At 44.6% G+C, this 26,708-nt stretch overlaps 1 protein-coding gene across 1 annotated transcript in view; it reads right to left on the bottom strand.

Annotated features, from left to right (window-relative positions):
* Positions 1 to 24,002, bottom strand: part of PLD4 (phospholipase D family member 4) — a 36,844-nt gene extending 12,842 nt beyond the window's left edge. Inside the window, exons 1-4 of the mRNA XM_029598081.1 lie at positions 23,892 to 24,002; positions 6,622 to 6,836; positions 5,772 to 5,955; positions 1,245 to 1,365 (exon numbers count right to left, since the gene is read on the bottom strand). Of these exons, the coding sequence (XP_029453941.1) occupies positions 1,245 to 1,365; positions 5,772 to 5,955; positions 6,622 to 6,836; positions 23,892 to 23,909 (538 nt within the window). The 5' untranslated portion in view covers positions 23,910 to 24,002. The remainder of the gene's footprint in view (positions 1 to 1,244; positions 1,366 to 5,771; positions 5,956 to 6,621; positions 6,837 to 23,891) is intronic.
* Positions 24,003 to 26,708: the final 2,706 nt, after the last annotated feature.

Raw genomic sequence — 26,708 nt, 5'->3', positions numbered from 1 at the left:
TTAAGAGGACATGCCAGATTAAGAGGACATGCATTGCAATCAACTCAGATTATAATGAACTCATGGCGCTTTGTTTACTTGCCTGTTTTTCTATTTAAAAAAATATTGCCATTGGATTTCTGAATGGGTCAGCTTAATTAAAGTATTAGATAGGGGGCCGTATTAGTGGTTCAGTGGTGGTGACATGTGGAGAAACAGTTGTTTACACTTTCAAATAAAACTAGGACTAGGGGACACTCCTTAAAACTAGCAGATAGCAGATTTAAAACAAATTGTAAGACATGTTTTTCTCACTCAACACACAAACTGTGGGATTTGTTGCTGGAGGATTTGGTGAAGGCCCTTAGCATAGTTGAATTTGAAAAAGGTTTGGACAAGTTTCTGAGAGAAAAGTGTATAAACGGTTATTAGCCAGGCGACTCTGAGAAACCCACCCTTCATCCCTGGGAGTGACCAACAGGAAAGTGGATATACTTTTTAAGATTTGCCACAGTCGGAGACTGGATACTTGACTTGGTGGGCTTTTGGTCTGATCCAACATGGCACATCATTATGTTCCTAGGTTTGATTCATGGGCCAGGTTTTTGCTGTGTGGGCCATTTAGGACTGGAGATGCTGTGGAATCAACATTCACAGCTCTTAGTGGAGAGAGTCTGACCCATCACACATTGGCCACACTAGTTACCATTCTAAGAGGGCACATGGACCATGTTCCGGAAGGAGCAGTGGTCTGTGGCTCCTGGACAAAGATCGTCACGGTTATGGCATTTGTTATACAATAGGGGGAGGGGAAGCCCTGAGTAGTTAAAATGAAGACCCACAGCACCATAGCCCAGTAGACGTTGATTCTGTTTGAGCTGGAAGCCCAAAAAAGCAAGAGGAAACTGCCGAGCCAAAAAAATATAAATTATATCTGCAGTTAAAATATATCCTCATCCTGTGCAAATTCTGATTGTATCCACCAGCATCAGTACAGGAGCAAACCTGCTCTGGTATTCCATGCTAAGTTTGCCACTTTTAAAGCAATGATATGACCTTGAAAAAAATAAATAATCAAATTTGTGTACGATCAAAGAAATATAAGACTAGAAGGAACATCAAGAAGCTATCCAGTCTACCTTCCCCCACCCTCTCAATGTTTATGGAGGATTCATTGTCATCCCAAATTTTACATATTTACTAAATAAAAGAAGCTCCTATAACATAAACAAAAACAGAGCCATGCTTTGAAATATTGAAAGTACCTTTATTTTTCAAAACCTCAAGGTCTGTAGAATTGGAAGCCAGCGACGGTTGGCTTGTTGCAACATACAGCGAGACATTTTTCATAAGTAAGGTTTCAAGCTCCTTCAGAATATCTTCTCCCTGTAACATATCTTTTATTCTAATTATACGATGAAAAGTGGAGACAATTGACAAATATATGCTTCATATTATCCTGATAAACTTACCTCTCCATGCCCATTAGATTAGACCAAAGATTTTTGGATCTGTTTGGGTTTCAGGAAATTATCCAGAGAAAGGCCCCATTGTATCTTGGTGGACCACACGTATTATAGCTTAGATGGCTGTCTGCTTTCATTAATACCCCACTCCCTAAAAGACATTTTCAGACTGGGTGTGGCTGCAGTTCACTTTGTTCTGTACTAGACTCTGCTTAATGGAAGGGTTAGCCAGAGGTTGCATGGAAAATAAAAGTAACAAAAGCATGAAATTGACCCTGCTCTTATTGGGTAGTAATGGGCATGTAAAAAAAATCTTACAGCATTCAAAGGAAGGTGGATTTGCATCTGTCACAGACACACTGAAGTATCATTCTCTATCAAACTATCTGCAGTGTAGTAAATGTAGAGTGCCCTATGGAGAGAATGGAACCATAGCTGCAGTAATAAGACAATTTTATAACAATTCCTCATTAGATAAAAAATCTCTCTGTTCTCTAACCTTAAGCATAAAATCAGAGGGGCGGATTTTCAGAGCCCTGCTCGCCTAAATCCGCCCAAAACCGGGCGGATTTAGGCGAGCAGGGCCCTGCGCGCCGGTGAGCCTATTTTACATAGGCCTACCGGCGCGCGCAGAGCCCCAGGACTCGCGTAAGTCCCGGGGTTCTCCGAGGGGGGCGTGTCGGGGGTGTGTCGGGGGCGGGCCCGGTCGTCGCGGCGTTTTGGGGGCGTGTCGGCAGCGTTTTGGGGGCGGGTCCGGGGGCGTGGCCGCGCCCTCCGTACCTGCCCCCAGGTCGCAGCCCGGCGCGCAGGAGGCCCGCTGGCGCGCGGGGATTTACTTCTCCCTCCGGGAGGCGTAAATCCCCGGAGAAAGGTAAGGGGGGGGGTGTAGACAGGGCCGGGTGGGTGGGTTAGATAGAGGAAGGGAGGGGAAGATGAGGGGAGGGCGTTAGAGGATTCCCTCCAAGGCCGCTCCGATTTTGGAGCGGCCTTGGAGGGAACGGGGGTAGGCAGCGCGGCTCGGCGCGCGCCGGCTATACAGAATTCATAGCCTTGCGCGCGCCGATCCAGGATTTTAGTGGATACGCGCGGCTCCGCGCGTATCTACTAAAATCCCGCGTACTTTTGTTTGCGCCTGGAGCGCCAACAAAAGTACGCCAACGCGCCTTGTTTGAAAATCTACCCCAGAGTGTGAAATGTGTCATCTAACCTAATAGAACAGTAGTATATTAGAGAGATCCAAATAGACCTTTATGAGTGCTTGTTAACTAGCCATGGACTACACCCATGGTCTTCATGGCTTATAAAAGCAAATTGGGGCAGCTGGGCCCTGCTGTAAGTCCATAACAGTAGCATCTCCATACAAGAAAAGAATATACGGACTTAGCTAGGATAATAGGAGGACTGATCTCTTCTCAAGAAAAATAATGTTTATCTAAAAATGTTGTCCAATTATCTTTTATGGGAATGGGTAAAGGATTAAAGGATCAACGTAATAACACGTCTAGTCTCTTACCAGTCTGACTTCAGGACACACAGCAAATATATATGTGTCGTGGATGATCTCCTGATAGTCGTGAAGGACGGAATGGAAGAATATTAGAGAGTCAAATTCAACCCCAATTTCATGGGGAAGGCAATTTCCAAACAATTTCCACAGGTAAACTGCATTTTGCCAGTGTAAATCAGCTTTTTGAAAATTGCCCACCCTCAATTTTTGACAATATGCAGACTTTTAGCCATGCTGAGAGGAGGCATTCCCAGGGCGTAGGGCCTGTTTAAGACACGAGAGGAAATGTCCATGTGTAAATTCCATTTTCAAAGCTTCATCAGTAATTTTCAAGCAAAATTCTGCCAACACAAAAAGCAGATACAAGCGACCCGCATGCCCTTCATACTAGCGGCAGTTGTGAAAGTACCCATGCACTTTCCCTTTGAAAAATCGGCATGAAGTGCGCGGGTACAGAAGTGCGTGCGGTCGGTGTTCCAATGAAGAAGTGGGAAAGTTGTCCTCCCCCCCCCCCCCCCCCAGCCCAGGCCTGGAATTTCAAATGCAGTAGGGGTTAGATTTTCCTTTTGTTTCTGGAAGTTGCTAGAATACTTCTCAAGGGTAAAGCATTACAGCGCACGATGTAGGATTTTACTGCTTCATCTGACCAACAGGTTAAGGCACTTCAGAATGGAGCCTCACAGCTCCTCAACATGGGCTGAAGGGGACACGCTAGGCTCACTCTGCACTATCTATGTTGGTTGACGGAAATCTAAAGGGTCCCAGAGAAGGGCAATCAAATAATAAAGGGGATGGAACAGCTCCCCTAAGAGGAAAGACTAAAGAGATTAGGGCTGTTCAGCTTGGAGAAGAGACGGCTGAGGGGGGATATGATAGAGGTCTTTAAAATCATGAGAGGTCTAGAATGGGTTAATGTGAATCAGTTATTTACTCTTTTGGATAATAGAAAGACTAGGGGGCATCCCATGAAGTTAGCATGGGGCACATTTAAAACGAATCGGAGAAAGTTCTTTTTCACTCAACGCACAATTAAACTCTGGAATTTGTTGCCAGAGGATGTGTTTAGTGCAGTTAGTGTAGCTGTGTTTAAAAAATGATTGGATAAGTTCTTGGAGGAGAAGTCCATTACCTGCTATTAATTAAGTTGACTTAGAAAATAGCTGCTGCTATTACAAGCAACAGTAGCATGGAATAGACTTAGTTTTTGGGTACTTGCCAGGTTCTTTTGGCCTGGATTGGCCACTGTTGGAAACAGGATGCTGGGCTTGATGGACCCTTGGTCTGACCCAGTATGGCATGTTCATATGTTCTTATGCACTCTATGAAGTTAGCATGTAGCACATTTAAAACTAATGGGAGAAAATTCTTTTTCACTCAACGCACAATTAAACTCTGGAATTTGTTGTCAGGGGATATGATTAGTACAGTTAGTGTAGCTGTGTTTAAAAAACGTTTGGATAAGTTCTTGGAGAAGTCCATTATCTGCTATTAATCAAGTTGACTTAGAAAATAGCCATTGCTAGTACTAGCATCAGTAGCGTGGGATATACTTAGTTTTTGGGTACTTGCTAGGTACTTGTAGCCTGAATTGGCCACTGTTGGCCCTTGGTCTGACCCAGTATGACAATTTCTTATGTTCTTATTGGATGGACCATTCTTATGGAAACCTGCAGGAAATGTGCAGAGGAATTCAATTAAAATCATGGGGCTGCTGCAGACTTCTTGCTGAGAGACGTGACAGACTCACAGGAAACCACATCTTCCAACCACCCTGTGTTGCATTTTCGTAGATGCTTGGGCTGGAGATGAGGACAGCAGGGGAGGAGAAGCTAAACATCCTTTGCCACCTGACTTAGCAACTTTGTGCTTAGAGGAACTGCATAAGAAGTAGGACACAGAGTTTTGTACACCGCTGGGATACCCTTCCACTAGCTAGCAGCCATAGCTCAGGAACCACCGGAAGATGTGATGCCAGGGCTTAATCTGTGTCACAGGGGTTGGGTAGGAGGGCCAGGTTAGGTGTGAACTGCCGCTCCCCCCCCTTCCCAAATACACTCACACACACATATGTGTGAACACACCCTTGGTGCACCATTGCTGCGGGGCAAATACAACAGATTTACATCACCAACTCTGTTTTGCTACATTGGGTCTCGGGGAAAAAAGTCTTGGGAAAAAAGTGGCAAGACGCCTGGGTCATTCTTTCAGAAATTAATCCTTGGGTATCCAGAAATTAATCCTTGGGTATCGTGCACAAAAAAAGGGTTGAGTAACACAAGTTTGAAACTTCTAAGTGTAGCGCCAGTCATCAAGGTCGGGGTTGAAGTGTTAGTGGTTGGCATGGCCGCCGACAAGATTCAAACTTGTGCTTAATTCACCTCCTTTGTGCTTCTGTCCTTTACAGGGTCTGATTCAGGAACACTGCCATCCCCCCCCCCCTATTCTTCCCTGCAGAATAAGAGGGCAGGGCTGGATTAGTGAGCAGAGTGGCTGCTCTCTACTTTGTCTGCTTCTGGCTCTTCCTCCCTCATCTCTTCTTCCCTTCAGTCTGCCTAGATGGTAGCTGCTGGAGCTGAGTACCCCTGCTGCTCTGCCTCTTAAGTCTACAAAGTGGTGGCTGCACTCCATTCCAGGCTGTTCCCCACAAATTAAGCCCTGTGTGTGTGTAGCAGTGGAGAAGAGATACAGCTCTGTGCCTAAAGATTCTTGAGGAGCCTTAATTTACGCTGAGTCAGTACAGTTCCGAGAGCATGGGACCAGTTTACCTGCCTGACCTTCAGCCTTCCTTATTTGTGGCCTCCTCGTGAAATTATACTTACCAGAGCAGAAGACGAGTCATTTACTCCTAAATCAACTCCAGTCAGGGACCAATAGAAAGAAGCCATGCTAATATTCTCCTTTGCCATGCTGAGGAGATCCAGCCATGCTTCATTCAAAGGTTTTCCAATTGTGATATTATTTCCATAAGCCATGTCAATAGGAATACTTTCCACAAGCACAAAGCTGTAACAGATATTAGACATCATGACACAGACTTTCACAAATCTGAACTGGGTATACTGCCTTAAAAACTAAATCAAATTCTCAATTTTACTTCAGGCAATCTGGAACCTGGGGGCCACAATTCCTAGACATGACATCTGGTTTTAATAGAAAAAAGCCATCAAGAGTTAACCTGTAAAAGTGACCGCTCCTCTGGAGAAGACATTCAGTGTGAGCAAACACCCTGCTAACGACAAAGGACATCAGGCGCACTCGAAAGTTTAAGCTTTGCCCAGACACACATATAAATCCCTATTTGAGAGAGATAGGACAAGAGAGAAGTCCAAGATGGTGAACAAGTAGTATATATTATAATTTTTGGAAATCAAGAGGAAAAGTTAGCAGCACTGAGCAAGATGCTGACTGGTAGTAATTACCATCCAGAGCGCATCATTGCTTGGATAGATATTCGCACAATTGAAAAAGTTGGTCGACTTTCATCAGCCTTTGCTAAGTATTACACAAAACCATTTTTTTGGCAATATTTGCATTTTTTTTCAGTCATTTACTCTACTGGTGATTTACAGAATCTTGTATAGCGATTAATAAATAATTTTAAATAAATAAACAAAATACTTCCTAACAGATTAAATATTCTCAAGATACACACTAATGGATTTAACTTACCTACAGGGGTCATCACAAGTCAGAGCATGCTCTCTCTCAGGCTGGTTCTTCCTAAGGACAGTGTCATTTTCTCCATATGTATAATTATTGATCAATGCTTCATCCAGCCCAAGTGGCACAGGGTTATTTGTAAAAGTTATCAGTAATGGTTTTAGGATATAAATGGCCATCATGACAGTACAGCACATCATTAGCAGGACGCCCAAGCTATGAAACTAGAAAATAGATAACAGTTTATACGTCAACACCAACTGAAAATAACCCCCAGCATACTTTGAAATAAACCTCTGTTTTCAACTTGCTCCATTACTGGATCTTGAATCAGGAGTAGTTTTGCATATAAAGATAGCAAAACATCCTTAGTAGGTGAGGATATAACCTATCTTTTGTGGTCTGGCTCCTGAGCTTTAGTTATAGACCTCAAAAATACATGTAACTCTTTTCTCAGGTCAATTTCTGATGATCTTAGGGTTCTTTAAGTAGTGGTCAAGCAGCTGGTGTAGTGGACTGTCAAGGATTCTTCCATTGCAGCCTATCAGACAGCCTGGCTACATGGATGTTTGTGTTACTGCTAGAACTTCTAATATTTCATATTAATATTCTGACAGCCCCAACACCTGTTGATGAATCAGGAAAGTATGATTCTATGAACACTTAAATACATGCCACTAGATCATATCTTCTGTTCTCTCCACTTTTAACAAATCTATGCTTTTCCCATGCCTTCTTACATTCTGCTAATAATTTAGTGTTCACAGCCATCCCAGGAAGGCGTTTCACAGGACAGCTTCTATGGCCAAGTCCCAAGCAAAGAATGTCAATTATCAAGAAGGCTCCTCACCGAGTAAAAAATATTACTAGCAGTAATTTATGGATTTGACATTGCTTGTGTTTGATTCTAAATATTACTACCCTTATCATAAGGTTTTGGGGTAACTGACTGCATGGAGTGGCAGTTACTATGTTTAAGAGAAACATGGGGGGGATCCTGCATGGAACAGCAGATACTACCTTAAGAAACTTGCTGGGAAGACTGGATGAGCCATCTGGTCCTTTTTTGCTGTCATTACTATGTTACTATATCACTCTTCCACCACCCTTTCTGTGAAAAAAATATTTTTGACATTTGTCCTCATATCATGACTCCTTGATCTAGAACATCCTTTGCCTTAAAACAGGTTTGCTTTTTGGTTCTCACTAATACCATTCTCTGTCACACCTCTTTTGCCTGTTCCTCCTCTAGGGTATACGTGTTTAGTTTTCTAAATCTCATGTTATAGGATTTCTGAGGCAGATGCTGCATCATTTTTTGGTAGCCCTTCAATGAACTGCTTCCAGAACTGGACACAATACGCCAGGTGAGGTCTTACTGATGACCTGTACAACATCATTATCATCTCCTCTTTTCTACTAGCAGCACACCACCTTGTTGCACTGCTTCCCTACCTTGAAATCATCAGATATAATCACCCTAAGGTCTCTTTCCTGCATCGTGGACATAAGTGTCTCACCCTCTTATCATGAGCTGCTGCTACCGTGAATTTCTGTTCCCAGATTGCACAACTGCATTTTTTTTTTTTTTTTTTTTGGTATTGAAATCGACCACTCTTCAAGCTTCCTTAAATCACTTCTCTGTTCTATATTGCTCCCTTTTATTTAAGCTCTACGGGGCAAAGATGTTGCAGCCACGTGACTTGTTCTGAGAGAAGCAGTGCCGTGTTAGACTGCCAAAAGTAAAATACTTTGGAAGGAAACCGCAAAATAGGAAAGATGGATGAAGGATGCCTTTATTAAAGTAGGGGATTTTGTGAACATTGATGCTATATAAATGATGGGTAAGATCTTACAGTACTTTGCCAAGATCACATCAAGAACTGGTTTGTATACTAAAAAAAAAAACAGTTTTCTGCTTCGATTCCCTAGTGCCTCACACCACTTAAGCATTTGACTTCCCCTTTATGCATTCCTGGCACTTTCACTTCATTGTTTTTATGTTTCTAATTCCATCTGGCAGCCACCCTGTCCCCTCTTTCCAATTTTATGCTGCTTCCATTTTTTGAAAATCTGTCTGTTTCTTTTTAAACTTAGGGGTTTACGTACTAAAGGGCATTTGTGCTATCACCCATGTTTAACATGCTTATGTTCAAACGATTTTTATTGTTTTTTCACACCAAGAAAATACAGCACTGAGGCAGGTGTTTTTCTTATCCAACCTCAATTTGTTTTGTTTTGTTTTTTATGTTCAAATGATTTGTCTTGGTTTATTTACATGCATTAAAAAGTGTTTACACAGATGGTAACTAACACCCGTGTGCCACATGCTTAAGGTTCTTCAGTTTTAGCCCCACGTGGATAGGGTCCTTCGTTTTTAGTTTAAAACTATTTTCACAAATTCCTAGGTTTTTGCAAAGGTGAAAATCAGTTTAAATATAGCTACAGGCCTGTGATGTTTTCCAGCATCTCTTCCTTTTAGAAGGTCGATAGTGGGGCATGCATGGGAACTGGATCTGAATGCTACATCCAGTAAAAAAACAAAAAAAAGAAAAGAAAAGTGTGGAAGCAGCATGCATATGCCTGCTGTAGCCATTACTGCATGCCCACACTACCAGACAAAGGAAGAGGTCACCTCTGGATACCAGAGTAGTCACTGGAGCTGCGCTGGAGGGAGTCCCAGGGTTGTCATTAGGAAGGAAGGCCAAAGCTGCCACTGAAGCCACTGGAGGAGGCACAGGGAACTGTGACCTGAGAGGAAGAGAGAAGGGGTGATGAGAAAAGTGAGATATTGGAGGGGAGAGGGAAGGAAGCGGCAAGATACTGGATGAGGAGGAAGGAGGGAAGGGGAACGCTGAAGGTGGAAATACTGAGAAGAAAGGGGAGAAGTGGAAAGCAGAGCCGCTGAAAGAGGTGAAGAACTGAGAGGGAAAAGGGGAGAAGCTGTATGAAGAGGTCATTAAAATTTCCATCTAGCCCTGTCAATGATTTTGAAAGTTATGTGGCCATGAAAAGTTTGGGAATCCCTGCTCTAAGATCCAGATCTGCTGTCCTGACTTCTGTGCACCAAAATAAATTCTCATATTAACCCAGAAAAATATTGTATTTGTAACCTGGGCACCTTTCCGGGTTACCATAAAGCCCTGGGAATAGACCTGTTAGTGTAGTTAGAGAAATATAATTAGGGGGAGGATCCATTAATTTGGCAGTCCTCCCATGTCAGGGCTGTAATAGATATCCCCTTGCAGGAGCTTTTATAGCAGAGCTCTGCATATTGTTCTGGGGGCAGTCTAAGTTGGAAGTTAGAGAGGAAGGTTGGAGGCTTATCCTGAGTTACATTTTGGGCCTTGGAAATCTCTCTGAGACCCCTCCAGGACAGGTCAAGGCTCCACTGCGGTTCTCTCCACACGAGGTGCAGAGTGGTTGCTTGGGACTGATTTGGAGTTTTGGACTTTTGATTAGTAGGAGCCTTGCTGAAGGCCTGGGCCTTTCCGAGGCTCAGAGACTGGGGAACCCTGAGCTGAAGACACCCAGGTTTATGGAAGACCTGCCCCTGAAGAGGTGGTGACCTGTTGCAGAGGACTGCCGGTGTTCTCTGTTTTGGGGAACAAAGAAGTTATTTTCAAGACCTGGGAGGCAGTGATTTTCTGCCCCTCTTCCTACCCATTGGTGGACCTGCAGTTCCATCCGGGATCCCTCCTACCGGGATCCATCATTCAGAGAAAGGACAACTAACTGTGAGTAAATATCAGTTCAAAAGGGAGGACACCAACTCAGAGTCTTCGCACACCCTGGGGAAATAGAGACGTACTCTCTGTGCAGAGACTGTTTTTTGCCATCCGGGAGAGGCTAGAGTCATGAACTCTCTGTGCCAAGACAGATTCCCGGCCTTACCAAAGACTCTTGCACAGATACAAGCGACGAGAATTGTACACTAAGGGGTAGATTTTAAAAAACTGCGCCCGCGCGTACTTTTGTTCACGCGACCGGCGCAAACAAAAGTACGTCGGATTTTAATAGATACGCGCGTAGCCGCGCGTATCTTTTAAAATCTGGGGTCGGCGCACGCACAAGGCTGCACAAAATCGACAGCCTGTGCGCGCCGAGCCGCGCAGCCTGCCTCCATTCCCTCCGAGGCCGCTCCGAAATCGGAGCGGCCTCTCCGAAATCGGAGCGACCTCAGAGGGAACTTTCCTTCCACCCCTCCCCGCACCTTCCCCTCCCTTCCCCTACCTAACCCACCCCCCAGCCCTATCTAAACCCACCCCTACCTTTGTTGGAAAAGTTACGCCTGCCCGAGGCAGGCGTAACTTGCGCGTGCCGGGCCGGCTGCAGGCGCGCCATGTTCCGGTCCGGGGGCTGGTCCAGAGGCCGTGGCCACTCCCCCGGGCCGGAACCACGCCCACGTTCCCGCCCCGGTGACGTGCCAGCCGCGACACGCCCCCAACACGCCCCACAGGAAAGCCCTGGGGCTTACATGCATCCCGGGGCTTTGCACGCGCCGGCAGCCTATGCAACATAGGCTCAGCGCGCACAGGGGGAGCTTGGGACAGGTTTTCGGGGGGTATGCGCGTATCTTACGTGCGTACCCCTTTGAAAATCTGCCCCTAAGTGAGAGAAAGAGCTGGAAATCATATTTATTGTGACACCAAACCAACTTTACAGTAAAATATTAATTTTGGACACTAATCCGGTGGTCCTGGTGTTTTCTTTGGGGCACACAGTATACAGAGGAAATTCTCCTAACCTAGGGAACTCAGCACTTGATCTTGAGAGGACTCCTTTCTAACCCTAGTCAAAGAATCCACACCCTGGGAAGCAAGGGAGACAGAAGAGCTAGCAAGGGTCCCTGCCCCAAAGAGTATAAATAACTTTATGACCTCACCTGTGCTGGACCTGCAAACTGGGGCGGGATTACATTTATTTCCACCGATTTTCTCCCATTTTTGTTCTTGTTAACAGGGCGAGGTGGCTGCCTAGAGTGGCACAATCCTGTGGACGATACGGTGATGACATTCCTTTCTTCCTAGCTGTGCAGGCCCAGAAGAGGAAATGGTGCGGTTTGGGCAGGAAGTTGACTGTGCCAGAAGGAGCAAGAGGAAGCAGCACTAGCTTGCGTGCCAAAAGGAATGGAGGACTAGCCTAGCGCCAAAAATAGTGGAGGAGTAGGCTAATGGTTAGAGCAGCAGGCTGAGATCCAGGGAAGTCAGGCTTCAAATCCCACTGCTTCTCTTTGTGGCCTTGGGCAAGTCATTTCACCCTCCATTGCCTCAGATACAAACTTAAATTGTGAGCCTTCTGGGGACAGGGAAACACGTACAGTACCTGAATAATAACTTGCCTTGAGCTACAATGCAAAGGCCTGAGCTAAATAAAATAAATAAATAAAGGGGGGAGGAGCAGGAAGCAGCAGAGTCAGCCCATAGGACCGGAATGAGCAGAAGGCAGTAGGGTCAGCCTCTGCCTTGGAGCTCGGTCCTACTGGGTCCTCTCTAGGCTGCACAGCATGCAGCAGTGGCTGCATATGAGACCATGCTAAAGCAATGTCACTTTGGTGCCACCAATGATCATTTTGTTAAGAGACCGTGTCAAGAGTGAGTGGGCATTGCTCCTGCCCTTTACAGCCACCAGAAGGGGTAAAAGGGGGGCCAGGGATATCTCTGGCGCACAGCCCAGCTGAGGAAAGGGAAGGGAAGGAGAGGGGCCTGATTCAGCCCAACCAGGCAGACTGGTCCCCGAGCTATTTTAAGGCAGGAGTGAAGAGGATGGGAGGGGCCCAGGAAAGCACCAGCTGGGCCCAGCCCAAAGACCAAGGCTTCTGTTAGGACAGGAAAGGGGGGATTAGAGGGTCTCCCGGAGGCCTGTTACCATTTATGTGCTTTGTTTTGGTTTTTAGTGGGGTATTTTTGGTTTGGCAAATGAACTGATTGAAAAAACAAACTGAAAACCAAAAAAAGAAAAACCCCACCCTGAAACAAACAAAAAAAAAAAAATCAAAATGAAGATCTTGGGTCTGCATATCCCTAATGAAACATCTTAATTCACAATTTATAAACCCCCAAAAACAGAAGACCTAAGAATAATGAAGGTACAATGCAAGCGTTCACAGGTCTTGGGCTATTTGGCACCAGAATCAGGGCGCAACCCATGTTTGCCCCCCATTGCTATAGGCACAGGCCCAAAACAGTCCAGACAGAGCCCTTGGCACCTGAGCTAATCATCCAGTTCTTGGCATCATTGGCTTCCAGCTTTTGCTTCTGCTAAACAAAGATCATTTGTGTTGTGTAACAAATGGTGTAGTTATTTGTATTCTTGCTGTAAAATAGGTTTTATCTGCCTACTATGCTGGTCTCCTTTTCATGATCTGTCATCTTCAGCTTTTGAAACTGCTGAGGTGTCTATCCATTTTTTTTTTCAATCTGGAACATATAAAACAAGGTAAAAGGGTAACACCATGGTACGGCTACAGTGCTGAGGTGCAAGAGTCTCAGATTCAGGCCTCCAATGGGGCTTGGGCTTATGGCCCTGGTGGCATGCTCCGGCAAGAGACAAAAGACACCTGCCAATATTGCGGCAACCCTGGCTGATGCAAGCCATAGCTGAAGGTTCAGTATCACCTAAGCATGTCATCTACAGTAGAGCAGGGGCAGAGATTATCAGACAGAAAGGCCAAAACTGAGTATCGTATGTATACTTTTAATCATTTTAATGAGGTAGTGTATGATAAGAATATTAGGTGCCCCAGGTAATCATAGTGTCACATCAGCGCATGCACGATGTAATGACCTCTCCCGGAGCAGTGGGCAGGACTGAATGGCGAGTGAGACTTTGCAGCGCAGTACGGGGCCTGTTAGTTCTCATGATTGCGCCAAAACAGCCCCACATGCTGGGTGACATCATCAATGGCGGACCAATGAACTCTCTTAGCTCCTAAAACTCTAGAAGAATCTTAGGAGTGCCCGCAGAAGCATCTAGTGACCGTTACCATTCGATTATCCTTAATCAACATTTTCCGCTGGCCAATAATGGATACTTCGTTGAACTCCCTACATCTTGTTAACTAAAAAAAAAATTAAAAGGGGAAAAGTGTTGTTGAAAGATGGAGACTAAAGGTAAGGCTCCCTTTAAATTATGCCAGAAATGTCCTAAACGCAAGAGTGCATTAGATCTGTACTCCTTCTGTATTCGTCGTTTAGAAACGGAGCATGATCCAACCAATTGTGGTCTGAGTGAGAGAATGTCTCCCAGGGCATTAAAGTATAGCTATTATAAGCTCCAAATGGAGTTAGGGAAGAATAGATATCTTCCTTTAAAAAAAAAAGGAGGATAGCATCTCCCAGGATTCTGAGTCTCCGAAGGCTACGAAAAAGAAAGCAACTAAGTCTATAAAAGCCTCAAAGCATATAGAGAATTTAACAGATTCTTCTACTGAAGAAGGGGAGGGCATTAAGTTTCCTACAAATAACTGTTGTGAAGGCTTAGAGGTCATTAAAAATAATAATAATAAACCTCCATCAATGCACCTGGATCCTCAGGTGCCTTCACTGTGCACTGATAACTGGGCTTCGTCTTCGAGCAGAGATTATGGGGACACAGTCAATGAGCCAGGATCACCAGGCATCATCAATATGCCCAAATAATGAGGTACCATTGTCGTGTCAGGAGCGTCGAGCGCGATCGCACCAGGAGCAACTGTCACCATTGCAGCGCCGAGAACGCTGAACACAGTCACAGCACCGAGACTGCCAAACACCGTTGCCATGCCAAAAGCAGTGGACATCTTCATTACACGGGAGCACCAAACAAAATCCCTGCACCGAATGCTGTCACCGTGCCGTGAGCGCCGAACACAAACACTGCGCCAGACGCTATCACTGCGCCGGGAATGGGAAACAATTTCATTATGCCAAACACCTTCTCCACGCCGTGAATGCACAATGCTCCCTCTGTGCCAAGAACATAGCACATCGATCCCACGCTGATAACAAGGGTGAGATTTGCCGCATCGAAGGTTTAAAGATCTTACATTAAGTAAATCACCAGTTCCAAGTACAAGCTATTTGGCGCTATAATCGCATCATCATGGTATGCAACCCTCACCTTACAGTGACTGTATGGCTCCTTCATCATGCCATATACAAAGTACAGAATTAATCAAAAAGCTTTTTATGACTCCATATTTAAGGAATAAAGTCCATAGACATTCAATACGAAAACATACCAAAAAACACCATCATAAAAGAAGGTCTTCATACAAAACTGGAAAGAAGGATAACAAAAATTCCTTAAGGCAGACAAGTTCTATACCACCACCTATGGCACCTACAGATACAGGTCATAATGTAGAAGATTTTATTTTATATTCTGAAAGTTCTTATTCAGATTCTAATAATCATTCTGACCAAGAGTCAGTTTCTTCTATAATTTCAGTAATAACTGTACAAAATTCTCCTAAACAAGGTGTAAAGAGAAGAACTTCATCTCCATCTCCTAAAAGGTCAATTATGGAACCGGATAAGGCAATCCCTTTTCAGGAAAATCTTCCTCTTCCAAAAAATTTATACAGGAGTTATGGTATAAATTTCTAAGAACTCAGTTTAAGGATGTAGATCTTTTAGATCCACACAAACAAAAATATACCTACACCGGATACATCTTCCAATAAGAAAGTTCTAGATACTACTTTATCAAATAACCAGGACACAGAGCAAAATAGCACTTCAGAATTTGATATAAATATTCCACTCGACTCATCACCATCAGACCAGTGGCGTAGCCACGGGTGGGCCTGGGTGGGCAGGTGCCCACCCAACTTAGACCCAGGCCCACCCAACTGGCACCGGAACTGCAAGGCTGTCGCGGGATCCCATCCCCGCGACAGCGAATAAGAGAACCCACGCCTCGCGCGCCATCACGGCACACGTGGGGAAGCGCTGCTGCGGCCCTATGGCCAACCGGTCTTCCTGTTCGGGGGGGGGGAGCGGAAGCGCCGCACGCAGCTTCCGCTTCCTCCCCCCAATGCAGGAAGATTAGCTGCCTCTCCTGCTGCCACCCGTTCTCCTGCTATCTTCGGACCAAACGGCCCGCCGAACTTCCTGTTTGGGGGAGCGGAAGCGCCGCGCACAGCTTCCACTTTCTCCCCCAAAGCAGGAAGATCAGCTGCCTCTCCTGCTGCCACCGGCCTCCTGCTATCTTCGGGCGTCGGGCCGTACTGCCCGCCGATCTTCCTGCTTGGGGGGGAGGGAGGAAGTGGACGTTGTGCGCTGCGCTTCCGCTCCCCCCCCCCCCCCCCGACAGGAAGTTCGGCGGGCCATACCGCCCGACGCCCGAAGATAGCAGGAGGCCGGTGGCAGCAGGAGAGACAGCTGATCTTCCTGCTCTGGGGGAGAAAGCGGAAGCTGTGCACGTGCTTGAATGTGTATGTGTGGATGAGAATGGGAGTGTGTGTGGGTGAAAACTGGAGCCTGGGTGTGTATGTGGGTGAGAATGGAAGCTTGAATATGTGGGTGAATGGGAGCTCGAATGTGTGTATGTGTGGTTGAGAATGGGAGCCTGGGTTTGTGGGTGGGTGAGAATGGGAGCTTGAATGTGTGTATATATGGGTGAGAATGAGAGCCTGGGTTTGTGTGGGTGGGTGAGAATGGAAGCTTGAATATGTGGATAAGAATGGGTGCTTGAATGTGTGTATGTGTGGGTGAGAATAGTACCTTAAATGTGTATATGTATGGATGAGAATGGGAGCTTGAATATGTGTGGGTGAGACTGGGAGCATGGGTTTGTGGGTGAGAATAGGAGTCTGGGTTTATGTGTGTGGGTGAGAATGGGTGCCTGGATGTGCGTTTGTGTGTGCATAAGAATATAAGCCTGGGGAGGGGTGAGAAAGTGAGAACCTGAATGTGAGCTTGTGGGGGGGGGGGGGGGGGAGAGAGCATATGAGAGTGACAGCTTGAGTGTGTGAGAGGGAGTCTGTGAGAGAAAGCGTGTGTGTGTATGTGTGTGTGTGTGTGTGTGTGGAAGGGAAGAAGACAGTAATAGAAGAAAGACACTGAAAAGGAATTAGGAAATGAGCTATAAGGGAAAATGGGAAAAAGAGACCAGGACCAACTGATTAGAAAAATACAAAGATCAGACAACAAAGGTAAAAATATATATCTATATTTTGAGATGTTAGCAATTTAAATATAAGCAACACAACCGCTCTCTCAAAATTTATGGACAGGTAGAAGCCGTGTATAAAATCGTAATAATAAGAAGGCTAAAGTACCACAAATCACCGTGAATTATGTTTGTATCATTAAGTAAACCTCATACTTAGGCGTAGATGTGAATGCTATGCTGCATAATTTGGCATTATTTATCAGAAAAAAAACAACTAGTAGACCTGCATGCCTACAGCCCACCCATGTTAACCTTGTGCCCACCCAAAAAATCAATTCTGGCTACGCCACTGCATCAGACAAACCAGATCCTCCACCACCAGATGTTTCAAACCCAAATTTTGTAGATAAGATGGCAGTAAAAGTTCCTTTTCCATCTCAACCTCAAGAACCAGCACAGGAAGAATTACCAGGAATACTTAAAAGCATTCAACCAAAGTCAAAAGCCAGAGCAGTGCCTATCCATAAAACTTTAGAAAATGTACAAAGAAAAATTGTTGGCAACATCTTATACAATTCCAGCAGTAGCTAAGTCAGCAGATTAAAAATGCAAAATACATGACAGTCCTGGTCATCAGAAGACACAACTTCCACATGATTCAGTTGTGGTTGAATCCGCTCTTAAAAAACATAAGAAATCAAAAGCTTTTGCAGCAGTTCCCCCTTCAAAAGATATGAGAATACTAGATAATATAGGAGAGAAGACATTTCAATCTTTAATGCTGACAGCAAGAATGTCTGCTCACCAACTTCAAATGTTGTAATATATTTTCAATATAATGCAAGGTATAAAAAGCGATTTCCAGCATTTACTCAAAGAAGACAGGCAAATCCTGTTGAATCACATAACTTTGCTTGAGGAAGCTACAGGTCACCTAACGCGAGCAGCATATGATACTTTTGATTCTGCTTGCAGAACATCCACTACTTCCATTGCTCCTAGACATATTACCTGGTTAAAACCATCAAACAACATTAGAAAAGGTTTGTTTGATAGACTTGCTGATGCTGCATGTACTGGTGATAACTTATTTGATCAAAAGGTGCAGGAGGCTGTATTAAAAATGAAGGACAACTGTACAGCATTACAGCCCATAACATCATCATTTGATCCTTTTCAATCAAGAAGATCTACAAACTCTTACAGAGGGAAAAACTATAATTTCTACACCAAAAAGAGATACCAGTACTCTTATCCTTACTGACAGCAATCTTATTCTCATTCAGCAATGCAACAATCTCATAATTCCTCTTCCACAAGGGGAAGAGGTAGAGGAAAATCCGTTCAAAGACCAACTTCCCAGAATTTAGGGAAGATATCACAATCTTTTTGACAATCTAACTGTACAAATTCCAGTGGGTGGGGGGGGGGGGGGGAGAGATTTAACACATTTTATCAACAAATGGAGACAGATTACAAGAGAATCTTGGGTACTCTCTATTCTACAAAAGGGATATTCTATTTGTTTATTTATTTATTTGTTTGTTTGTTTATATATGTAAAGGTTTTTATATACCGGCATTCGTATGTACATCATGTTGGTGTACATGGAACTGTATTTTAACAAGGAAAGAGAAATACATGAAACTAAGGAGTAGTAACTAATATAGGAGTAACGGTAATTCAATAGCAAGAGTAATAAAGTATATTAACGATATAGATAGATATAACAGGGAGTTATAATAGCAACATTAGAATCAAGATCAGCATGAGCAGTTCCAGGGTGCTGGGGGGGGGGGGGGGGGGGGAGAATGCATAGGAAGAAAGGAGGGCTGATAACGCGCAGGGTGCGCAGAAGGGCTAAGGGGGGGGGAGTAGATACATAATAGATTAATGAAAGGCAGCGGGAGGAGGGAGGGTAAACTGCGAAGAGGTGGAATTAGGCAAATGCTTGTTTGTAGAGCCAGGTTTTTAGTTTTTTTTTTTTATTTATTTCTGGGTACACTGTTCTTGCCACAGATCAGGAGGCATGGAATTCCAGATTGATTTTAATTTTCTAAAATTTCATACTTCTGTTCAGAAAGCACCTCCACAAGTAACTTTCTCAGAGCATCATTCTCACCTACTAAAGGCGGAAGTTTAAGATCTTCTTCACAAAGAAGCAATACAACAGGTTCCTCTTTCAGATCAGCATAAAAGGATTTTATTCCCATTATTTCCTTGTTCTGAAGAAAGCTGGAGAGATACGACCAATGCTAGACTTGTGGAATCTAAACAGGTTTACATCGAAAGAAAAATTCGAGATGAGCTCCCTAGGCATGATACTTCCTTTCATAAACAAATAGGATTGGTTGACCTCGATAGACCTAAAAGATATTTACGTGCATATCCCCATAAGGTACGATCACAGAAAGTTCTTGTGTTTCCAGTTTCAAAACAAAAACTACCAATTCAAAGTTCTCCCATTCGGTCTATCTACAGCTCCAAGAATGTTTACAAAATGCCTGGTAGTAGTTCTTGCAGAAGCAGGGATTACCATTTTTCCATAACTAGATGACTTGCCAATTCCCAGTTCTTCATACAATGGTGCTCTCTCAGATCTGTCTTCTGTAATCAGTCTCCTACAGTCTCTTGGTTGGTTAATAAATTGGAAAAATCCATCTCTCATCTCATCTCATCTCATCTCAAAGACTGGAATTCATAGGCACAATACTAGACACAGTTTCACAAAGCAATTTTTTACCAACAGAATGATTTCACTACAAGCAACAGTACAGTTTATCACTCAAAGGGAACAGGTTTCAGCAAGGAATTTCATGAAAATGATAGGACACATGTCAGCAGCAATTCAACAGTACCTTGGGTACTTGCTAGGTCCTTATGGCCTGGATTGGCCACTGTTGGAAACAGGATGCTGGGCTTGATGGACCCTTGGTCTGACCCAGTATGGCATTTTCTTATGTTCTTATGTGAGGCTACATATCAAAATAGCACAATGGACATTATGTTCACCTTGGAATCAGAGCAAACAGAACCTATCATGCCTTGTTCAAGTAACTCCATTTCTGAAGAAGGATCTAACTTGGTGGTTGGTAACAAAAAATCTTAGCCCAGGAAAACCCTTCAGATCAACTCCACAGATGGAGTTTCTAACAACAGATGCTTCTTTGCACGGTTGGGGAGCCCATATAAAAGGGGTAAGCATCCAAAACCAATGGTCTCAACCAGAAAAGAAGTTGCACATAAACCTTCTGGAATTGTTAGCAATACAAATTTTCATTCACATATTGCGGGAGAAAACAGTGTAAGTCAAAACAATCAAGTGGCAATGTACTATGTGAACAAACAAGGGGAAACAGGTTCCATCAAACTATGTGCACAAGTGGTGAAATTATGGAACATAGTCATCGAAACCATATATCGTTGACAGCAGTCTATGTTCCGGACAATCTCAGTCATCAATTCAAACAGCATGAGTGGGAATTAAATGAGGAGGTTCTCCAAAGTCTATTCAGATGGGGCAAACTGACCATAGACCTATTCGCATCACCACAAAACAACAAATTAGGGATATTTTGTTCCAGGATCCACAGAGAAAGAGCACTATCATGGGATCATTTCTGATAGACTAGAAACACCTTTTTCTCTATGCTTTTCCATCAATTCCTCTAATACCCTCTAATACCTAGGGTAATTCTCAGGTTACAACAGGACAGGGCTAACACTATTCTCATAGCACCGGCATGGCTTCGCCAAGTATGGTTCTCATCGTTGCAAGTACTAGCAAAGAAAAATATTGTGACATTGCCGTTAATACCGAACCTAATCACACAGTAGCAAGGAACGTTGTTGCATCCCAATCTGAGATCTCTCAACCTGACTGCATGAAGGATCGAACATTGAGTTATCCTGAAGAGATAAAACGAATAATACAAGCCTCAAGAAAACCAAGTATTGGGAAGGCTTATGGGTTTAAATGAAATTGTTTTTCTAGTTGGTGTCGAACATTTCATGTGACCCATTTACAGAAGAAGTGGTGCATGTAATGTCTTATCTTTTACATTTGTCAAACTCTGATTTTAAAAACAAATTCAGTAAAAAAAAAAATTAAGTGATATATCAGCATTTCATGTACTTCTTAATGTTGGCATTACAACTGGATATCTTAAGGTTTATGAAAGGACTTTATAAACTCAAGCCTCCACTAAAGAGACCTACTCCACAATGGAATCTTTCTATAGTTCTATCTTCTGTAAGAAAGTCTCCATTTAAAACTATTGAAGAGATTAGTCTACAGCATTTCACCTGGAAAGTATTATTTTTAATAGCCATCATGTCAGCAAGACGAATCAATGATTTACAAGCATTAGTCACATATCATCATACCCTCGGTCAAAACAGCAAAACTGACCCAAGTCAGAGGGAGAGCACTATCCTTAGCAGGTCCAATATTGTGGAACACAATGCCACTCAATTTAAGATTAATGAAAGATTTAAAACTTTTCAAAAAAAGTTTAAAAACATGGCTCTTCAAAAAAGCTTTTCACAGTGAGGTTGGTGAGTAAGTAACACAAATGAACAAGCAAAGAACACCTACACACAGCTGAAGTCACCTAATCATGTATTTGCTTACTTTATTTTTTTTCTCATAATTGAGTATTAATTTAAGGGAAGGACAGTATAAAACGTATATGATTATCCAATTAATCACATAATTGGAAATATCAATTCACTTTCCATATAGTCTATATTATTGAGAATGTAACCGAAAAATTTATTGGCACCTTCTAGATAATTTATAAACCAAACTTATTTACGTGCCTATGTGTAAACTGTTGTGAGGGTGTATTACTAAATGATGGTATAGAAAAGTTTTTAAATAAATAAATAAATAGATCTTCCGTTTACTCAAATTTTTCCAATTTCAACCCAAGGTTATTTTGAATTTTCATGTTAATCAAACAATCAAGCTTTTAATTTTCTATCTGCCTCCCACAAAACTAAAAGAGAACAATCTCTGCTTGCATTGGATTGTAGAAGATCTTTATTGATTTATCAAAAAAGAACAAAATCAATAAGGAAAAGTTCTTTCTTATGCACCGTTGACTATGGGAAAACCAGTTTCCAAACAAACTTTATCCAAATGGATAACTAGATGTATTACTTTTTGTTACCAATTTCAGTCTACTTGTCTCACATCTCAAGTTACAGCACACATGTTAGAGCAAAAGCTACTACTCTGGCATATTGGAATGGAGTCAGTTCCTCTGAAATTTGCAGAGCGGCTACTTGGTCATCTTTTAGTACTTTTCTTTCTCATTATTACATTTCCTCTTACTCAGATTCTAATACTAATCTGGGTACAGCTGTTTTACGCAGCACAACTGATTAAATTAAATATCAACCATCCTCCGTAGTTAAGGACTGAGCTTTTCAGTCTCAACATGTGGGGCTGTTTTGGCGCATCCACGGAGAAATCAAAGTTGCATACCTGCGACTGGAGCTCTCCGTGAAGCAACAGCACCAAACAGCCACACATTCCCTCCCTTTCTCCCAATGGTTGATATATAATTTCTCTGTTTTTCATCAAACTTCTAAGTGTATTCTTTGCAGCTTTAAACAGACTGAGGATACTCGAATGGTAACGGTCGCTAGATGCTACTGTGCACGCTCCTAAGAATCTTCTAGAGTTTTAGGAGCTAAGGGAGTTTGTTGGTCCACTGCCGGTGATGACACCCAGCATGTGTGGCTGTTTTGTGCTGCTGTCCATGGAGAACTCCAGGCAGAGGTATGTAACTTTGATTATGGTGGCGGCAGGCAGCTCCTTTCCCCCTGAACCCCACAATACTTCCTATAAATGGACGGGGGAGGAGAGTAAGGCAGAATGGTGGGCAGTTCAGCCCTGCCCTGTCTCCTCTCCCCATGCTGTGACTGGAAGCTGTGAGGAATGGGGGTAGGATATCGCCCCTGTGCCTTTGTTTGAGCAGCTGCTCTGCAGCTTTTACTTCACCCCCCACTCTCTGCTGTGATCCAAGGTGGAGAGAGCGGGGTGGGGGCCACAGTTTAATCTCCCCCTCTCTCCTGCACATCTCAGGAATGCCTCAGAGGAGGCAAAAAGGAAGGGATAAGAAAAAAATAGGAGGGCACGAAATGGAGGAGGGAGAAAGAGGGAGGTGCACAGGCTGGTTGAGAGAGACAGAGGAGGGCATAGGTGGATGGAGGGAGAGAGATAGTGTCACAGGGGCTGGAGAAAACGAGAGTCAAGAGGGCACAGGAGATATTGGGGAAAGGATGGAAAGGGAGAAGACAAATGCACCCCACTCCATATATGCACACACACACCCTACACATATCCCACCACCAGCCCCACACACTCACGCACCCACACACGTGCACAATGCACACACATGAACCCCACCTCAGACATGCACACCCCATTTCATCCCACCCATGCATGCATGCCACATACCGCACACCCACTCACCCCACAGGCACATACAGATACCCTTACACCACACCCATGCACCCACTTTCACCCCACCACACACACATGCACCCCCACCTCCCTCTCAATTACCCCCCCCACACACACACACACACACACACACACACACCGCCTGCCCAATCACTCCCCGACACGCACATCCCATATGCCCAGCCACTCCCCATCATGCACACACACCATGGACTCACACCAACCCCATAACACATGCAAACAACCCATTCCTTCTAAATATCTGGGGGGAGAAGAAAGGTGTGGGCAAAGCAGAAAGTGTGAGGAAAAGAGCGCACATTCATACACCCACCCAGCTCACTCCCTCCTAGACATATACACACCTCCAATTCATCCCTAGGACATCAAAACCACAGATGATGTTGTCCCATAGGAAACTGGAACCAGATCCCTCTGCAAAACAATTGTTGCAGCCCGAGCACTGAGGCCAGCCCAACCTTTTTTTTTAAATAGAAAGTTTATGTGAATTTCTATAGGCAGCCTTCTACATTTTTCCCTCATGCACGCTGAACTGTTGCCAGTCACTGAACACATGCGGTAGGTGCCCACTGCTGAAACTGTGCTAGGTGGCTGCTCAGGTTCCTGCTCTTTCCGTGTGCCTTAGCCAGGTATCAAGCCTGCTATCCGGACCAGCATACAGGATGCTGGCATTATGGGTAGAACTCACCGGCCTGGGAGGCTGCATGCTGCTTCGGCAGGGCGGCCTTCTCCGAGCTTCCGCGTGGCTGCAAGCAGAACTCTCCCCCTCACAGCTGCAGCGGCACCACGGGAAGAGTGGTTGGGCTTTTTGTTTTTGCTGTTCCGGAGTCACTTTCTGTTTTAGGTCAGTTCCCCTTTACTGCCTGTCTTCAGAAACATGCACTCTAAAACCAGAAGTGTGGTGTAGGAGTGCTCAGTCCCATTGTTCTTTTTTACGTTAGTTTAAAAAATGCATCTATTTAAGGAGGTACAAATCAACCATCACTCCATCTTGACAAGAGAAAACCATGAGGAGGGAGGGAGGGGCATTATACCCTATAATTGTAATATGCTGTTTAATTCTCTGTACATTAACGATACTGTTAATTAATGTTTTTGATTAACAGCAATAAAAATTGCTAATAAAAAAACCCAACAACTTTCTATGTTTGTCAAATTGTTGAGTAATAAACAGAAGGTGCCAATATCTGGAAGACAAAAGTTGTGACTACATCACTAACCGACTGGGCAGCTCTTCAGTTTAGAACTAAGTACTAAAGTTCAGTTTGAAGTTTCTATAACAAGATCCTTGCTGGCCAGCCCAGTGTATAAGCATGTGGCACTGCCATGCAGAAGGTACTCTATTCAATCTGAGCCCGTTCTTCCATACCCCAAGTTGGCTGGGATTGGAGATACAGTAGAGGTAGTGTTTGCAGCCCCGGGTGGTGAAAAAGTCATGGTCATCATTAAGGGTAATACCTTGTGGCTGGATTAGAACTCAAAACATAGGGTTCCAGAAAGTGCCTTGGTACATGACTCCCGACCACAGCTCTGTTGCTGCAATGACCAGCTTAGAAACAGTGGGATGGTGGGTATATTAAACTAGGGGGGGAAATCCCCAGTTCCTCTTCATACTCCAGATCAGGCCAAACAAGTGAGTTTTGCTTCCCTGCCAGCAGCTGGAAACAGAGAATAAAAACTTTTCAGGCACTGCTACATAACTGAGAGTGCCACTTACAGTCCCTCAGTATTTCTCTGACTCCAGCAGATGGTAGATGTGCAAACCTGCAGTCTAAAAAAGAGAGAGTCAGGAAATGTAGAAGATGTGCTCCCTGAGGTGTTAGGTTCCTTCGTGGGCCATCCTCAAGTAGAGCCGAGTGAGCGGGGGAAGGGGGGGGGGGATTGGTGATCCCTAGTCTGGCTCGGCTTGTAGCATCCAGAGGGATTGAAAACCAGGGGTCCTGGTTCCTGGGGGCGATCGGGTGGTGTGCTGGAGGGATGAAGCTCTGGGATGAGAGGAAGTTCCGGGGTTTCATCAGCAGCACCAGGGCTCCATGTCAGCTCTGAGGATGTGGCTTGCACTTGTGGCAGACTTGAATTCAATCGCAGTAGGGAGCGATCACAGCACGTGAGCTGAAGACTTGGCACCAGCCTTGGAGCGCAGGACACATCTAAATAAGGTCACACTGTCCTCGGACTGTGCCCCCGGGGGGGAGGGAAGCTCTGCAGAAGCAGCATGCAGCAGTCAAGTCACCCGGCCAGCAGGGCCCATTAGAGAGGCTTCCTGGGAGGCTGAGGGCGCGACACAAAAGCAGACGACTTCCAGGGAGTCCAGGGACTTCCCTTTCCCGCTATCGCCAATGGGCCGAACCACTTTGGAGGACCAAGGAAATGGAGAGGAGCCTGCCAAGGATGTAATGTACGAGGGGTCCAATAATTTTGATGACTTCTCAACAAAACTCATTCTGCTTCTCCACAAGGCTTACCTGGCCAAGAAGGGAGCAGGGGATAAACAACCCCCAACCCAGATGTCACAACACCCCTCTAAGAGGTCTAAGGTAGCTCCACATGGGTTGGAGGGGGTCTTCTCCGCCACCTGGGTCTTAGACGCCCTTCGGGAGATGAGGAGGAGACCTCTATAGATTCAGAGGGTTCTGACAAACCGCAGGAGGATCAGGGAGGTGATCCTGGCAATGATCCTGGGGACAGCTCCATGGATGTCAATCCAGATGTGAACAAGGACTTATCTAAATTGGAGGAGGTCCCAATCATGGAAGGTGATGACCTTAGGGTTGTCCATTTATTCTGGAAGGAGGAGTTGCAACCTTTTATTTCTCATGTTCTGGAAGAGCTGGGGATTAAAGTCACCCAGGAAGAGACTAATAATGAAGGGGTGGATCCCATCCTGTATGGGCTACGTGGACCGCCAAAGGCTTTTCCATTGTCTAAGAAGGTGAAGAAGCTGGTGAGCCGGGAATGGGATATTACAAGACAGGCCTCAAGGTAGGCAGGGCAATGGCGAGGTTATATCCTTTGTCAGAAGCGATCTTGGAGCTTTTGATGCTCTTAAGGTGGATACTTCGGTTTCAGCAGTGACCAAGAAGACAACCATCCCCATGGCAGGGTCAGCCAAACTGAAGGATGCCCAGGACCAAAAGCTGGAGATTCAGTTGAAAAGAATGTTGGAGGTCTCAGCCTTGAGCCTTCAGGCAGCAATCTGTGGTAGCCTTGTGCAAAGGACCTGTTTGCACTGGGTGCAGAAGGCACAGGGGAAGGAATACTACCTCTGTTGCAATTCCAAGCAGACAGCTCATTTGGAAGTTGGGATGGCCTATGTGGTGGATGCACTGTATGATTTGGTTGGGTTGTCCACCAGGAGCATGGTCTCAACAATAGCAGCATGGAGACTCCTGTAGTTGCATAATTGGTCGGTGGATGTCCGGTCCAAGTCGCAGCTGTGGAAGCTCCCTTTTAAAGGAAAATTGTTGCCTGGGGAAGATCTGGAGCAGGTGATGAAGCATTTGGG

Source organism: Rhinatrema bivittatum, chromosome 4, assembly GCF_901001135.1.
Source record: "Rhinatrema bivittatum chromosome 4, aRhiBiv1.1, whole genome shotgun sequence".
In the NCBI taxonomy this organism is placed as follows: domain Eukaryota; kingdom Metazoa; phylum Chordata; class Amphibia; order Gymnophiona; family Rhinatrematidae; genus Rhinatrema; species Rhinatrema bivittatum.
The sequence above is the reverse complement of the archived record's forward strand: the minus strand, read 5'-3'. Positions and strand labels throughout refer to the sequence as shown.